We start from the raw sequence: 17701 nt of genomic DNA, 5'->3' as shown, positions 1-17701 counted from the left end.
TTACAGTGGTATGAAAAAGTATCTGGACCTTTTGGAATTTCTCACATTTCTGCATAAAATCACCATCAAATGTGATCTGATCTTTGTCAAAATCACACAGATGTAAAAACAGTGTCTGCTTTAACTAAAACCACCCAAACATTTATAGGTTTTCATATTTTAATGAGGATAGCATGCAAACAATGACAGAAGGGGGGAAATAAGTAAGTGAACCCTCTGCCTAAGGAGACTTAAAGAGCAATTGAAACCATTTTTTCCAAACAATTTAAGTCAGGTGTGTGCCCAATCACTGATGAGTGGTTTAAAGCTGCCCTGCCCACTATAAAACACACACATGGTAAGAATTGTCTTAATGAAAAGCATTGTTTGATGTGCATCATGGCTTTGTCAAAAGAGCTGTCTGAAGAATTGTGATCAAAGATATTTGATTTGTATAAAGCTGGGAAGGGATACAAAACATCTCTAAAAGTCTGGATGTTCATCAATCGACAGTCAGAGAAGTTGTCTACAAATGGAGAGAGTTTGGCACTGTTGCTTCTCTCCCAAGGAGTGGCCGTCCACCAAAGACGACGCCAAAGGTTCAGCGCAGAGAGGTAAAAAAGAACCCTAGAGTATCTGGTAAAGACTTACAGAAATCACTCATTCATGGCAGGCCTCCACTACTGTCTAAAAAACAAAAACAAAAAAAAAACGTTGCTCTTTTAATGTTCGCAAAGAGGCACTTGGACACTCCACAGAAGTTTTGGCAAAATATTTTGTGGACTGATGAAACAAAAGTTCACTTGTTTGGGAGTAACACACAATGTCATGTAGGGAGGAAAAATAAAACAGGTCACCAACATGAACACCTCATCCCCACCGTGTAGAATGGTGGCGATAGCATCATGATTTGGGGCTGTTTTGCTACCTCAAGGCCTGGACTACCTGCCATCAATAATGAAGGAATGAATTCAAAAGAATCAGGCTGTTTTGCAGGAAAACCTGAGGCCGTCTGTCACACAGTTGAAGCTAAAACGAAGATGGATGCTGCAACAAGCCAATGATCCAAAACACAGAAGTAAATCAACTTCAGAATGGTTTCAGAAGAACAAAATACACGTTCTGGAGTGGCCAAGTCAAAGTCCAGACTTGAACCCCAATGAGATGCTGTGGCATGACCTAAAGACAGCGATTCATGCCAGACATCCCAGGAATCTGACAGAACTACAGAGGTTTTGTAGAGAAGAATGGGTCAAGATGAGTCCTTATCAATGCGCCAGACTGATATGCAGCTACAGGAAGCGTCTGGTTGAAGTTATTGCTGCCAAAGGGGGCCACAAAATATTATATGTGATGGTTCACTTACTTATTTTTCCCCCTTCTGTCATTGTTTCCTCATTAAAATATGAAAACCTATAAATTTTGGGGTAGTTTTAGTCAAAGCAGACAGTTTTTTCATCGGTGTGATTTTGACAAAGATCAGATCATATTTGATGGTGATTTATGCAGAAATGGGAGAAATTACAAAAAGTTCAAATACTTTTTCATACCACTGTAACTTTTTTTTACAGTGCACACTAATTTTAACTCATTGGCTGCGAATGATCTCTGCCAACCCTTCCAGTCAAAAGGAGTTGGACGTTTATTGCCATCAATAGCAGCCAGTGAGTTAATGTTGGCCCTGGTGGTACTACTTTTTGCTGTGAAATGTTTAAATACCACTGCGCTTCAGAATATTTATAGACATCTGTCCTATTGGCCTCTACGGAATGCAAAGATATCTGTGCTAGTGAGTGCTTTCTCCAAGATCCACCCCTAAATTCTGCTCTGTCTCAAGTTCCTCTCGTTATTTTGACTCCCGGAAGACTCCCAAGACAGGAATTACCCCAAGACATCCTAAATAAGAACCATATGGAAGCCCATTGCCTAATTAGTATGACTTTTTATCATCAAATACACTCCTCCGGATAAGCTAACTTAATTATCTGTCTGTTTGGGTACTGTCTAGCACCTCAAGCAAGTCTGGACACAATGAGGTGGAGAAAGATGGAGGTTCATCAGAAAATGAGCCTGTGGCTCCAGAATCTGACCGACATGTTTACAAGACTGTTCTGGAAGGTGGCGATATTCCCTTACAAGGTCTACGAGCCCTAAATAAGCGCCATGGCAGCTCGTCCTCCTCTAAAGGTAAATACTATATTAGTCAATTAATATGGATGTATTGATGTGCATGGGAATTAGGAAATTAGGTTCGGAAATCACCGTCAGTCTTTTGTGGAAAAGAAGACAGGAGCAATGAGCTATTTTTTTAAAAAAAACTGATGATGAACATGTGTTTCCGTTCCGGTAGAGTCTGCACATCTTTAGCCAATCACCCCGCAGCATTCATCCTCAGTCACTTTTGATTTATTATCAATGACATGGATGATAACATTACCGGACATCTGCTTTGGAAAACTTCAAGATCAAGCGAGGTTGTCTTTCTAAGTCTGGACGCTAACCTTGGTAGTTTTCCCCATGTCTCTAGGCAGGTTTAGGTAGGGCAAGACTCCAAAGTGTTCCAAGGGAGGGGATGGATGAGTAGGGATGAGTGAGATAAACAAGAGCTGTGCTCTTCAAAACCAGGCAGGCCAGGGGTGAGGTAAACAGGAGGGACACAGAGGGTGGGCGGACTGGAGGAAGTCAGCTGTCAGTGTGAGGTCAGTGGCAGGAATGTCTGAGCACATGGCCACAGAGCAAAACACCGTGGGAGGAGACAAGATGGAATGCAAGGAAGTAAAAGAATGGGCTGATCAGGCGCAGGATTCAGTCATGTTATGTTGCGTTACATGATCACACCGTCACAATAAAATACCTTATAAAGAAATAAGTGTTATAAGGAATTGCAATAACTATATTGTGTTAAAATTGTACTTATTTATCTTTTTGGCTATCATTGACGGGGCTAGACGACCATTCCATGTTGACTTGGAGAGGTTGGCAGTGAATGATTACTGCCCACCCCTCCCAGTCAAAATGAACTCGACGTTTAGCGTCGTCAGTAGTAGTGAAACGTGGGTATTCACAGCCAACTGAATTGGACATCTATCATTGTCGATGGTAGGCAATGAGTTAAATACTATGAAATATTTAAAAAATAAAAATTGAGCTATATTGGGGACCTTAACCAGAGTGGATTTCCGTTTTTATTCATTGGAATTTTATCAATGTTGTTTTGATTAACATTTTATTATTTTATAAAGTCTTTTAACTTATCTATTAAAAAATATTAAAAATACAATACTGATTCGTAACGACGCCAAAAAATTCTATAATAACAATTAAGAGCGGACATTCGCATAAGTAGACATCACATGTTATATCATGTAGGGCTACCAACAACATTATACCAAATGTTAACATTGTGGCACTTAATGACTGATAATGTGATGTCCATGTATGTGGACGCTAGGTGTTTATAAGGTTAAATTTTTATTTAAATTACCAAAAATATTTACTTGCCCAATATATTGTTATTCCCTTAAGTTATTATCATTATCTTTCTAACATATCTCAATCTAACAATGCACAAGATGTTTACCATAAAACGTGCATTTCCAGTTTTAGAGAAATGTTGAAAAGTAACATAGACAAATCTAGATTACATTTATTTACCCTGCATACACGTAGCAAATTTGTTTTATCTTATTTTAGCCCAGAATAAACAGACATTATCAAATTCAATGCAGAAAATTTTATAGAATAGCTACTTTTTGGATGAAATAGTATATAAAAGGGAGCCATGTACCAGCTTTTACAAAGTCACTTTAGAGCAGTGGTTCTAAACCTGGGTTTGATCGAACCCCAGGGGTTCGGTAACTCTAAGGGGTTTGGTGAGGGTAAAGGAACGCAGAGCCGTATTTTCGCACGCTGATAAATCGAGGCAAAGTGGCTTTTTAGACCACGATTTTACTCGTTTGCGCCCAATTTACTGGCTAAATCCATTTCTTTTAACTGCTCGTCCTCGGATCTGATGGGAGGAGGTGCTGGTTTGCTCAGTGGAAGGTTGACTCTCACTTGTTATGAAGGAATACAACAGACCAATGGGCAGTGTGGTCTCAAATTTTGGCCTGTTTATAAAGTAAGAATTTTCAAAGGGAATTTGCTAACTTATTAGCTTGCTAGCTTAGATGTATTGGTTTTGAATTTGAAAAAAATTGCTTTATTATCTAATTCCGAAGGATTCGGTGAATCTACATGTGAAGCTTATACTCTGAGCAAGGTTAAGAACCACTGCTTTAGAGGCTTAATCTCTAAATGCATTTGCTGCTCCAGTTAAATGACCGAAACTCTGTTTAACCTTTACCATTTGACTCGGTTACTGTTAACCAGGCTCTTAAATGAACGAAAGACTTTGTCTTAATGTTTTAAAGAACACACTACAGCCTCTTCCCACTCTTGAAAAAGAATTTTTATTGCAAAGCCAGATATCTTGCCACATGCTTTATGTATAATAATATCAAGCAAACTTCTCCCTTGTGTGTTTATTAGTGGGGCAGACGAGAAGAGACAGATGGTTCACTTATGCTGCAGACGGGTGTCACAGCATGTGAAAGTGTTGTGTCATTTCCTGCTCCCATCTGGATCACAATGGACTGTATATAGTTCAAGAAAGTCCGGATGTAAAATTACTCAGCATTTCCAAATATATGAGAGGGAAAAAATCCTCTTTGCAAAAATTTGTGAGGCATTCATAGGGAATGAGGATTCAAATGTTAGATAACTCAGTAAAGCATTTTTAATGTTGTTTTTGATACTGCAGTCAGAGCTCCAATTCCGTGACCTCCAGCATTGCATAACATTTCACTGCATATTGCTAACACTTTCTTTCATATTTATGTTATCCTTCAACTTTTATGTCAATTCTTTCAGCATTTTACAGAGCAAATTTTTTTCATCTTACACTGTGCTGCTTCTATAACTTGATGTAAACTGCATCAAGTCTGCCCCATAGCTTCATGTAATTCAATCTAGTTCTTTACCGTAGAAATGTGGCTAATTCTGCTTTAGCGTGTTTGTGTGTGAACATGTGACCATTGTAATCTAATATGTTGTTTATTCTGTTGTCCTGCATGCTTGCCAGTGGATTATAAAGGTGGGAATGGCTGTATAGATTCACCCTGCTCCTCTAAAAATAGTCGATCGGTTCTCACCGGTAATGCAATAGCTAACCAATGTAAGAATAAGAAGCCTCTTTCTGCTGCCAAAGCCTGCATACCTCAAATCCTGCCGTCCAAATTCAAGCCCAAGTTGCTGCCGCCTGGTGGTGAAATCCAAGAAAGCAGGACACAACCTGTGAAGCAACCAAAGGCACACAGCTGTGAGGACCTGTACACAAGTTCTGATCAAGACCAAGTTGGGACAGAGAAAGAGTGCTGTCGGTATTCAGGTTCCTTTGAAACTTCCCCTACAGTTAAGAGAAGCACGTCAGAGTTTTCTAGCCTGTACAGGATCATGCATCACATCCAGAGGCCCAGCTCAGTGGGTAGCAGCCCCCAAGGAAGCGTTCGTAATTTGGCGTATCTCTTCGAAGGGCCAAAGGCTGACAGGGGTGAAAAGTCAGAGGCCGACATTCCACGGGACACTGTTTTGTCACGGGTCACCGAGTTTGAAATGTTCATTCAACAGTCCACTTTGACACCTAGTCGTTCCTCCTCCTTGCCTACGTTGAACTCCAACTCCAACCGCAGCCCAGAACACTGTGCCTCCCTCTGCCTGCCCTCTGCGGTGTCAGCTGAGAGTCTGTCAGTGGTCGACACATCCCACACAGATGCATGTTCCCCTGCGGAGACAGGTGGAAAGGACATAGCGGAAGCCTTGCCATCAGGTGCTGAAACTGTACAGAAAGACGGAGACCATTTTAGGGTGGAGTCAGCTTCTAGTACTGATCCAGAAGTTGTGCAGATCTTCAAGACGAGCTCCCCAGATCACGTCCTCTGTCCTTCCACTTTGCCTCCAATATCTTTCCCACTTCACCACCACCATCTACACCATCTAAACCACCATAACTTCCCCCTTAAACCTACAAAATGCAAAGGCTCCTGTCCAGCTTCCTACACCCGCTTCACTACTATTCTCCGGCATGAAAGGCAGCAAGCCACAGTCCATCGAGAGAAACCGCCAACAGAGAAAAAGACCATGCTGCCTGGAAATCTCTTGCTCATGGGCCCCGCCCCTTTCAGAGTACGGAAGAACCTCCACTCCCAAAAGCCACGGAGGACACTTTCAGCCACCAAAGTGATAACAGGCATTCACTGCACATCTCCAGAACCCAGACCTTCCATACCTCTGCGTCTATCCTCCCTGGAGGTCCTGGAGAGGCTGAGTAGCGGAGATGCAGACAACTCTGAGCAGCTGAGTAATGGACAGGGCTTGGACGCCAACGGGAACCTCCTGCAGCCGCTGGCAGCTCACCACAGAGGTGGCTATCTCCATTCCATCACAACTGTCATCCTCCTCTTTTCTTCTGTGGTCACTCATTCAGCTCGACTCTTCACCTTGTTTCCCGTTTCAACGCAAACACATCCGTTTTTATTCTGTGTGGTGTTTTTACAAAGTGACGGTAACAACCCCATGTCATTTTGCGTGTGCTGTTTGATACTCTTCCATTCAAATATGAATGAATATGGTTCAATCTAAGCACTTGAGTGACTGTAGGAGGTTCAGGCAAGCTTGTTGATAATATGACGTCAGGTTCAAATCACACACAAAATAAGGAGTGGAATGTAAAAACTGTTTATTGTGACCCTTTCTGGGACACCAAAGGAAATATAGTACAGTGATCCCTCGCTACTTCGCGCTTCAAACTTCGCGCCCTCACTCCATTGGGGAATTTTTTTTTTTTTTTTCAATAAAATAATTAATAAAATAAATAAATAAATACAGATGAACTGTCCCGATCTGATCATGAAGTCTCACTCTCCCTACTGCTCCTTTTCTTGGTCAGGCAGTGCACTGGCGCTGCTTTTTAAAGTTAACAATGATTGACAGACGTTAAGGTTTGATCTTGCCAGCTTCATGTGTTTGTTCTCAGTTGTTCTTTATGACATGTTTGCATTCTCAGTTCTTTATGACGCATGTATTCTCAATTCTTTATGGTGCATTAAGGAGTACACCGTCTGTATTTAAGGACGCCCGTGCGTCTCAGCTTTGTCGGACAATTGACTTGCTTACCGCTGTATGTGCCCTCATCTTCATGCTTCTCCGGTAGTATCCTACATTCCTAAATTCACGTACTGTACTGCATGCTTCCTTCATTTTACTTTTTATTAAATACAAACTTATTTGCTATTTCTGTTCTCTGAGTCTGTGATTGAGATCCACCTAAAAGGCTTGCTGTTCATCACAGAATCGTCCGACCACATGGATTCCTCAGACTCAGAAAACATTCGCCATGCACTTGTTGGTCAGGGTCACATGATCAGTAAACATGAGCAGTCTTTGCGCGAACTAGTGGATATGATTGGTACGTTATCTACTAGAACTGAGCAATTGACCTCACCGGCACATTCAGTCGGGATGGCTGAGGCTGCTGCTGCTGCACCCAATCAACCCGCTCTTTCGCCGATGAGCATGCCAACGTCTTTTCGAGAGCCAAATTTGCCGCACCCCCACCGTTATGAGGGCGAGCCCGGCACTTGCCGACAATTTTTGCATCAGTGCTCCCTGATTTTTGACCAACAACCACTTACATATGCCAATGAAAGATTTCGAGTGGCATATGTAATGAGTCTCCTCGCCGGTAAAGCGGCTACATGGGCCATGGCAGTAAGCAATAGTAGACCCGAAATACGTCATTCGTTTGAGGCTTTTCGGACAGAGTTCGTTCGGGTTTTTGATCATCCAGTCAGGGGTAAGGAGGCAGGCAGCCGCCTGCTGGAGTTTTTTCAGGGCGATCAGACTGCGGCGGATTACTCAATTCAGTTCCGTATTTTGGCTGCGGAGTGTGGCTTTGATGACATGGCGCTGCAGGGGATTTTCCGGCAGGGGCTGTCTCCTGTGGTCAAGGATGAGCTAGCTGCCAGGGATGATTCGTCTAGTCTGGAGAAGCTGGTCGCTTTGGCAATTTGTCTTGATAATCGTCTACGAGAACGTGAGAGGGAGCGTGCCGGGGAACGTTGGGGAAGGATGCCGTCTGCGAGGACCGCTCCGCCTGCGAGGACCGACACGACCACTTCCTGGGTGAAGGACGCCGACAAGTCACAGTTCGTCTCGGCATTGACGCGGGCGCCGGCCCTAATGGAGGAGGAGCCCATGCAACTCGGTGGCGGGCGCCTTTCGTTTGCGGAGAGAAAAAGACTGCTGAGATCAGGAGTATGCGTATACTGTGGATCGCCAGGGCTTTATGGCGTCATCTGTGACGCAGCACGCCCGCGTGAACCAACAACCACAGCTCCCGATGTTCCTTTCTTCAAAGGAAGCAGCAAGCAATCATGTGAGTCTACTCAAGATGAGTTAAAAACACTTTGGAACCTCATAATGTTATGAGACTGGAGTTGCCAGGGGAAGTGTCGTTTGGTGGGGTTAATCTTAAGATTACTGCTCTGGTCGACTCTGGGGTGGATTACTGTTTTATGGATGATTGTGTGGTTGACGCACTTAAGTGCCCATTAATAAAGCTGGTTAAACAAGACCAGTGTTAGATCTCGACGGGCATCCTCTGGCAGATGTAAGGTTTATTACAGCTCCACTTAAGATAAGACTGTCCGGGAATCATTTTGAAGTCCGCAGTTTTCTAGTTATGCCCTGCAAATCGGCACCTGTTGTACTGGGTCTTCCCTGGTTAAAGATACACAACCCTAATATAGCTAAGCTATGGCTAAGGTGCAAGTGACAACTTGGAGTACATTTTGCCATGCACACTGTTTGCAGTCTGCATCCGTACCTTCCAGTAAAGTGCAGACCGTTGATAAATCTGTCGATTTGGTAAATGTCCCAAATGAATATCATGATCTCCAAGTAGTTAGTGCAGAGTGCGCTAAAACCCTTCCAACGCATCGGCCTTGTGACTGCGCCATTGAGTTGATACCCAAAGCCCAATTGCACAGTTTGAGACTATATCCAATCTCAAACCTGAGCAGGAGGCAATGAAAAAATACATTACCTCATCACTGACCGCTGGCCTTATACGTCCATCGTTGTCACCTCTGGGGGCGGGGTTTTTCTTTGTGGGGAAGAAAGATGGGGGTCTTAGACCATGCATTGATTACCGGGGTCTTAATGATATTACTGTTAAAAATAAATACCCACTCCCTTTACCAGATTCAGCTTTTGCTCCATTGACTTCAGTCTTTACCAAGTTGGACTTGCGTAGCGCTTACCACCTGGTCAGGATTCGCAAGGGAGATGAGTGGTAAACTGCTTTTAAGACATCGCTCGGGCACTTCGATTATCTGGTCATGCCTTTTGGCCTCACTAATGCGCCTTAAGTGTTTCAGAGCCTTATAAATGGTGTGTTACGAGACATTTTGAATGTTTTCTGCTTTGTGTACTTGGACGGCATCCTAATTTATTTTTTTTTAAAAACTGCTGGAGCACCGTCAGCATGTTCGCATGGTTCTACAACGACTTCTTGAAAACAAATTGTTTGTAAAAGCCAAGAAATGTGAATTTCACCGTGATTCTATGCAATTCCTGTGGTTAATTGTCGAAAAGGGGCAGCTCCGTCCAGATCCTGCTAAGATCCAGGCTGTAGTGGAGTGGCCGACTCCCACTTCACGTAAGCAGTTGCAAAGATTTCTTGGATTCGCTAACTTTTATAGGTGTTTTATGCGCAATTACAGTATGAGGGCAGAGCCTCTTACTAGACTAACGTCCAGTAAAAGACCTTTCGTGTGGTCTGCTGTGGCCGAAGCCGGATTTGTGGGTCTTAAACGGGCATTTACGAGCTCACCAGTCCTGATTCATGCTGATCCTGATCTCCCTTTTGTTGTCGAGGTTGATGCTTCGTGTTCCGGAGTGGGGGCCATCCTGTCACAGAGGTCTACAGTCGAACAGAAACTGCACCCCTGCGCGTATTACTCTCGCCGCCTCAGTCCTGCGGAGGTTAATTATGACGTTGGTAATAGGGAGCTACTAGCCATTGTCCAGGCGTTGCAGGAGTGGAGGCACTGGTTGGAAGGAGCGGAGGTACCATTCCAGATACTCACGGACCACAAGAACCTGGAGTATCTTAGATCCGCCAAGCGCCCCAACTTGTGGCAGGCCCGTTGGGCACTGTTCCTGACCCGTTATAACTTCATTATTACTTACCGTCTTGGATCAAGGGACGTGAAACCTGATGCGATGTCGAGACTTCATGAACCAGCAGAGGAGGGGTCCTCAGAGGAGCCGATTGTTCCTGGGAACCTCATCGTTGGCGAACTACGTTGGGAGGTTGAGCGCTTGGTGAAGGAGGCGTTGCAGGACGTTCAGGTGCCTGGTAGCTGCCCTGCTGGCAAATTGTTTGGCAAATTGGCGTACGGCAGTGCTAAAGTGGAGTCACTCATCCAGGTTCGCTTGCTATCCCGGTGTGTCTCGCACATTCTTCCTGTGTTCGCAGAGGTTTTGATGGCCAGGCATGAGCAAGAATGTTATGGACTATGTCTCGGCCTGTTCCACCTGCGCTCGCGGCAAGGCAAGCCATCGTTCCCCAGCAGGTTTGCTTCATCCCCTGCCTGTTCAATCTCGACCTTGGTCCCTTGTGGCTCTGGACTTCTTTACGGGCCTTCCTCCATCACGGGGTCATTCAGTTATCTTGAAAGTAGTGGACCGATTTTCAAAGATGGCACACTTCGTCACACTCCCCAAGTTGCCCTCTGCTCTGGAGACTGCTGGGTTGCTGGTAGCGCACATTTTTCGAAGTCATGGCATTCCCTGTGATCTCGTCTCTGACAGAGGTCCCGAGTTTGGGGAGCATTCAAGGCATTGGGGGCCACGTCAAGCCGCTCTTCCGGGTACCATCCGCAGTCCAATGGGCAAACAGAACGTGTCAACCAAGAGCTGGAGGCCGCCCATCGTTGCGTCTGTCAACAGCATCCTTCCTATTGGTCATCACACCTCCCATGGGTGGAGTATGCGCACAACACCCTTGTTTGTTCGGTCACGGGGGGGGGGTCACCATTCATGTCTGCCTATGGGTACCAGCCTCCGTTATTCCCTTAGTAGTAGACATCGTCGTGCCCTCTGTCCGGGTTCACCTTCGGAGGGCTCACAGGGTCTGGAGAGACACGAGGACTGCATTGATCCGCACGGCAGCCCGCAACCGTCGGATAGCGGACCGCCACAGAAGGCCCACTCCAACCTATCAGCCGGGCCAGATGGTTTGGCTGTCTACGCGAGATCTGAATCTTCCAGGGACTTCTAGGAAACTGGGTCCTAGATTTGTGGGGCCGGTATACACGGTGCGGGCTTTTCTCGATTCCAGAAAGAGGGGCGGGGGGTGCAGTACCTGGTCGACTGGGAGGGTTACGGTCCTGAAGAGCGTTCCTGGATTCCCCGCTCCTGGATCCTCGATCCGTCAATTCTGCGGAACTTCCACTCTCTCCATCCTGCGAAACCAGGGGGTCCGCCAGGGGGCGTCCATTGAGCGGGGGGGGGGTCTGTCATGTGTTTGTTTTCAGTTGTTCTTTATGACATGTTTGCATTCTCAGTTCTTTATGACGCATGTATTCTCAATTCTTTATGATGCATTAAGGAGTACACGTCAGTATTTAAGGACGCCCGGGCGTCTCAGCTTTGTCGGACGATTGACTTGCTTACCGCTGTATGTGCCCTCATCTTCATGCTTCTCCGGTAGTATCCTACTTTCCTAAATTCACATACTGTTTGGCATGCTTCCTTCATTTTACTTTTTATTAAATACAAACTTATTTGCTATTTCTGTTCTCTAAGTCTGTGATTGAGATCCACCTAAACGGCTTGCCGTTCATCACAGTCAGAGATGCCTGGCAGCCAAAACTTCAAAGCGCTGCATGCATCTGTCATCTTTTAACTTGTTAAACAGTTGCTGTGGCAACTCATTGTGTTTAAGTGAGCAGCCTGAGCGGATTTGAGTGGATTTACTCAATGAAGCATTTAATAAAGACAACGATTCTTCTACTTGATTCCTGTTCCAAAATAATTAGGTGGGACAGTAACATGTTTAAAACTTAGAAACCATTTATTAAAATATATATACATGAAAGTTTTTTTAAAATTATTTTTTTATATGCAATGTTAAATACAATGTTAAATTTGAATAAATACATTGAACTACTACTTTGCGGTTTTTCACTTATCGCGACAGGTTCTGGTCCCCATTATCCGCGAAAAACGAGGGATTACTGTATATCAAGCTTTCTAGTAAAAAGGTTAAAAAAAAATGAATAGAATATGTAGTACTACTACAACCTAAATGCATTAGGTTGCATATTCCAGTTCCCTGAATCTCTTAATTTTCTTTGTGAACACATTTGATCATTGCGTGTTCATTTGTTTTGTTTTTTTCCCTTTATGCATGCTGAATGAAGTGTGGCATGGGTGGCTTTTGGTTTCGTGTGTGAGAGCTGGACTTTGTTTAAAGTATGCATTAATCATTATCCTTTAATTTGCTTTTTAGTTTTTCTCATTGGAATCAGAGATTTGACTGCAATATCATCTTTTTCCCGCAATGTTTTGTTCTTCTATTGTGTATCCCTAAGATGCAAATTCCTCACAGTTTATATCCTTTTTTGTTCCCTTTTGTTAGACCCATCCCCAGCACATGGTGAAAGTCAGGATGAAGTTCTGAGGAGGCGCCATGGAGACAAAGAGGTGATTTTTTAAAAAATATATATGTAATTATTTTTAACATTTGAGTAATTCCTCACCTCTTTGGTTTTCTGCTGCAGAGCCATCAATAATATGTTAGGTCTATCAAAGGCTTGATTAGTTACAGATTAGTGGTCACATTTTTCTTGTGATTTATTTGATATTTACGAGATTTGACATAATCACAGAAATATGATGGCAGATAAATAGTTGATGTTAACTTTCTCAGGAGTAGAAGCTGGCTGTTAAGCTAACTTTCTCAGGAGTAGAAGCTGGCTGTTAAGCTAGCTGTTACTGCGGATCAAGAGTACAAACATACTTCAGTGAATCTTTCTCCCATGATAAAAGTTATAACATTGTTTGATACATGTTCCTCCAGTAATAATTCATAATTCAAATGTTTTCTCGATTAAAATTAATGTTCCCACAGTTACCAGAGACAGCAGTGAAACAAAAATGGCATGTTAGGGGGTACTCCAGACTTATTTGGTATTTTTAAAAGTATTTTCAAGCATTCTTTACTCTTCGTTTGGTTGGATTTGGTCTCAGAAAGTAGTAGTAGAAGTAAATTTACTCAATAACTGAAAATATGCTGGGTAACACTTAAAAACCCCAGTGTCCAAACTACAGCCTGCGGGACAACTGCAGTGCGCTGACCGGTTTTTATTCACCCACAGCAAATTATTAAAATTTCACTGAATGTCCTGTACAATAAGCTTAAATACAGCCAACATTCTGTTACACTTCTCAGTTTTAACACTAGGTAGAGCTAGTCACTTAAATAGTGCCTCTCCATTAGCTCTTGGGTCAAAACCTGACATGTTAAATCAATATTGGAAACTGTAAAAATTCTGTATTTTTATTCAGATAGATAAATTGTTATAAACAATAGTCCAACGTGATCAAATTAGCTAATTTGGTTGTGATTTTGTCGACTTTTATGCTGTTGCTCAACATTGTTTTGCTTGTAGCCCTAGATTAATTCACTGCCATTGACAGTTGTAGACATATATATATTGACAGTTGTAGACATATATATATATATATATATATATTATATATATATATATATATTTCAACTGGGAAGACTGGCATTTAGTGATCATGTTTCACTGCCATTGGCTGCAAAATGGATTGGACGTCTATTGCCGTCAATGGCAGCCAATGAGCCAATACTTATAAATATGATGAATGAAATACAGTGGGGCAAATAAGTATTTAGTCAACCACTAATTGAGCAAGTTCTCCCACTTGAAAATATTAGAGAGGCCTGTAATTGTCAACATGGGTAAACCTCAACCATGAGAGACAGAATGTGGAAAAAAAACAGAAAATCACATTGTTTGGTTTTTAAAGAATTTATTTGCAAATCATGGTGGAAAATAAGTATTTGGTCTATACCAAAGTTCATCTCAATACTTTGTTATGTACCCTTTGTTGGCAATAACGGAGACCAAACGTTTTCTCTCTTCACAAGCTTTTCACACGCTGTTGCTGGTATTTTTGCCCATTCATCCATGCAGATCTGCTATAGAGCAGTGATGTTTTGGGGCTGTCGTTGGGCAACACTGACTTCCAACTCCCTCCTCACCCCGTGGTGTCAAAATGATAACAAGAACGGGGAGCAAAAATCCCAGAACCAGAGAGCTGGGACCACAGTAACAAAGGCTACTATCAGTAACACAATGCGCCGCCAGGGACTCAACTCCTGCACTGCCAGACGTGTCCCCCTGCTGAAGAAAGTACACGTCTAGGCCCATCTGCGGTTCGCTAGAGAGCATTTGGATGATCCAGAAGAGGACTGGGAGAATGTGTTATGGTCAGATGAAACCAAAATAGAACTTTTCGGGAGAAACACAGGTTCTCTTGTTTGGAGGAAAAAGAATACTGAATTGCACCATACCCACTGTGAAGCATGGGGTGGAAACATCATGCTTTGGGGCTGTTTTTCTGCAAAGGGACCAGGACGACTGATCTGTGTAAAGGAAAGAATGAATGGGGCCATGTATCGAGAGATTTTGAGTGAAAATCTCCTTCCATCAGCAAGGGCATTGAAGATGAGACGTGGCTGGATCTTTCAGCATGACAATGATCCCAAACACACAGCTAGGGCAACAAAGGAGTGGCTTCGTAAGAAGCATTTCAAAGTCCCGGAGTGGCCTAGCCAGTCTCCAGGTCTCAACCCCATAGAAAATCTGTGGAGGGTGGTTTTAAAGAATTTAAAGGGAGTTGAAAGTCCATGTTGCCCAACGACAGCCCCAAAACATCACTGCTCTAGAGGAGATCTGCATGGAGGAATGGGCAAAACACCAGCAACAGTGTGTGAAAAGCTTGTGAAAAGTTACAGAAAACGTTTGGCCTCCGTTATTGCCAACAAAGGGTACATAACAAAGTATTGAGATGAACTTTTGGTACTGACCAAATACTTATTTTCCACCATGATTGCAAATAAATTCTTTAAAAATCAAACAATGTGGGTTTTTTTCACATTCTGTCTCTCATGGTTGAGGTTTAGGTTTAACCATGTTGACAGTTACAGGCCTATCTAATATTTTCAAGTGGGAGAACTTGCACAATTAGTGGTTGACTAAATACTTATTTGCCCCACTGTACATTCTACTAACAGGATCTTTTGTACCCGATTCAGTTTACCCGATTCCGATTCCCTGTTAAACAAATGAAAGGCATGTTACATAAGAAAACAAAATGGGCTGTATTGAACAACTCTATTATTGTGTCACAGTTTAAGCTTATCAGAAGGGAAAAACAGTCCAGTCTGTTTCCTTGGCAGAAAATGTTGGAGGAGCAGCGGCGGCTTAAGCGGGAACAGGAAGAAGCTGACATAGCGTCCAGGCGTCACACTGGCATTGTCCCGACACATCACCAGTTCATCACCAATGAGCGCTTTGGAGACCTGCTCAACATTACAGATAACACAGAGAAACGGAAATCAGGCATTGAGGTACAAATACAGGCCGTGTCTGTTGCAAAATTACGGCGGCTGCATTGTCCATTACTGCATGAGTCAGGTTGAGTGGGAATAGGAAGGGCTTGATGTTGAGCTTGACAGCAGTGTTCTGCATACAAAATGTTTTTAATGGGTTTTTTCCACCAAACAAAAGATAATCATACAGTCCCTTTTTTTAATTTAAAAAATATTTCCTCTAATAAGAAGGATACTAAATCTCGAATATGCAGGGTTCCACAGTATAAGTCTATAGAATACGTTGAAAAATAATACATACCCCTTTAAAATGCTGTCTTCTGGCAGGCACTACAGGGCTATACACGCCAAGACAAACAGACTGCCACCATACTAAACTTGCTCTGAAATGTCACTGACATTGCACTTCTAATGCTACAACATTGTCACATGCATCTCACCAAGTAATAAGTTCTGTTACATACAATATTTGCTGGTCCATTAAAGCATTTTTACCAATAATATCCATGAACAAACTGTCATTTGCACATATCAGGTCAGCCATCTGCCTCCTTGTCTGAGTACTGTAAATTGTCTTATATGCACTGTTATCTTGCCACTACACCACTTCATGCTGCTAGTCACTTATTTACTTTATTCCCAATCTGTGTACACTGTAACCTGTGTTTTATATTGGCCTTTTTGTACTTTTGCTTTTGTTTTATGTGGTGCATGTTGTGGTGAAGCTTTAAATCTCATTGTACTCCGCACAATGAATATAAAGGCGTTCTATTTTTTTCTATAATATAATGCTGGTCAGTCTTAATCAGCATTGTCAGATATTAATATTACAGATATTTATGGTTTTATGTTGCAGTATTGTAGAATTGCTCTACATCTTACTAGAAGTTTCAACAATTTTTATTTACGTAACTGTGATACATTTTAATCACGTATTTAACAAAGTGATGGTTGAATTTCGGATGTCTCCTTTAACAATTCTTTTTTTTCCGCCTGTGTGTCCAAACAGAGAACTCCAGCCATGGCACGCTTTGATTTCAGAGCGGAAACGCTGAAGTAAGTGAATGTAATCAGAATGCACAATTGTGATCCTAGACCAGTGGTTCTTAACCTGGGTTCGATTGAACCCCAGGGGTTTGGTAAGTCTTAGGGCAGGGGTCGGGAACCTATGTCTCGCGAGCCATATATGGCTCTTTTGATGAGCGCATATGGCTGTCTGCCAACCGTCAACTTAAATGTGGAACCTGCCGGCTCGCTTGACATGAACTAGCTATGATGAGCTCATAGCGCATTTGCATTTGGACACTTAGTATGTGCATCACAATAATGTGCTTGAAGTCGAGTCGCGCAGAGATGGGCGAAATCGCCTCGTGCGTTAAGTCACTACTCGATGCCGAGCAAACTGGAGTATATAAAAATACATAGGGGAAAATTCACACAGGCGACTTTTTGAACCGTCAAATTGTCGCCACTTCTAGGAGAACGAGACTCATGAAACGTATATTTCCAGGAAATATACGCGGCACCGCACCATGTTTCTATTTATTTTCCTTGTGGTGAGTGCACAACTCTGGAATGATTGTAATAACCCAAGTAACGATGTTAGACTTTCTTTGTCGTTTTCTCAAGGTTTATTTCAGTCGCAACTCTGCAACTGTTCGTAAAAGCAGAGCCTAACCCCCGTCTGCCACCCGTGTAATGCATTTCCCGTGTAATGCATTTAAATGCGTTCATGAAAGAAACCGTATTTACAAAGGGGACTCGGACAAGCTGGCGTCAGAACATAGAGTATACAGGGGTGTGTTTATATACATACATACATACATACATACATACACAATACACATACACACACACCGTGTTGCTCTTGTGGAATCATTTTAAAATACGTTGGGTTTTGGCTCTCTCTGTCTAAAAGGTTCCTGACCCCTGGTCTAAGGGGTTCGGTGAAGGTTAAGACACACAGGGCCC

At 42.9% G+C, this 17701-nt stretch overlaps 1 protein-coding gene across 12 annotated transcripts in view; it reads left to right on the top strand.

Moving 5' to 3' along the window:
* Nucleotides 1-17701, top strand: part of LOC130923491 (sorbin and SH3 domain-containing protein 1) — a 117844-nt gene that overhangs the window by 77920 nt on the left and 22223 nt on the right. For 11 of the 12 annotated variants that reach the window (XM_057849236.1, XM_057849240.1, XM_057849233.1 and 8 more), the window contains 5 exons: nucleotides 1988-2166; nucleotides 5102-6439; nucleotides 12725-12789; nucleotides 15578-15748; nucleotides 16740-16786. In XM_057849236.1, coding sequence (XP_057705219.1) covers nucleotides 1988-2166; nucleotides 5102-6439; nucleotides 12725-12789; nucleotides 15578-15748; nucleotides 16740-16786 — 1800 coding nt within the window. The remainder of the gene's footprint in view (nucleotides 1-1987; nucleotides 2167-5101; nucleotides 6440-12724; nucleotides 12790-15577; nucleotides 15749-16739; nucleotides 16787-17701) is intronic. The other variant, XM_057849246.1, reaches the window with a different exon arrangement.

The sequence above is a fragment of the Corythoichthys intestinalis genome, chromosome 10, assembly GCF_030265065.1.
Source record: "Corythoichthys intestinalis isolate RoL2023-P3 chromosome 10, ASM3026506v1, whole genome shotgun sequence".
In the NCBI taxonomy this organism is placed as follows: Eukaryota; Metazoa; Chordata; class Actinopteri; order Syngnathiformes; family Syngnathidae; genus Corythoichthys; species Corythoichthys intestinalis.
This window is presented reverse-complemented; position numbering and strand designations above follow the sequence as displayed.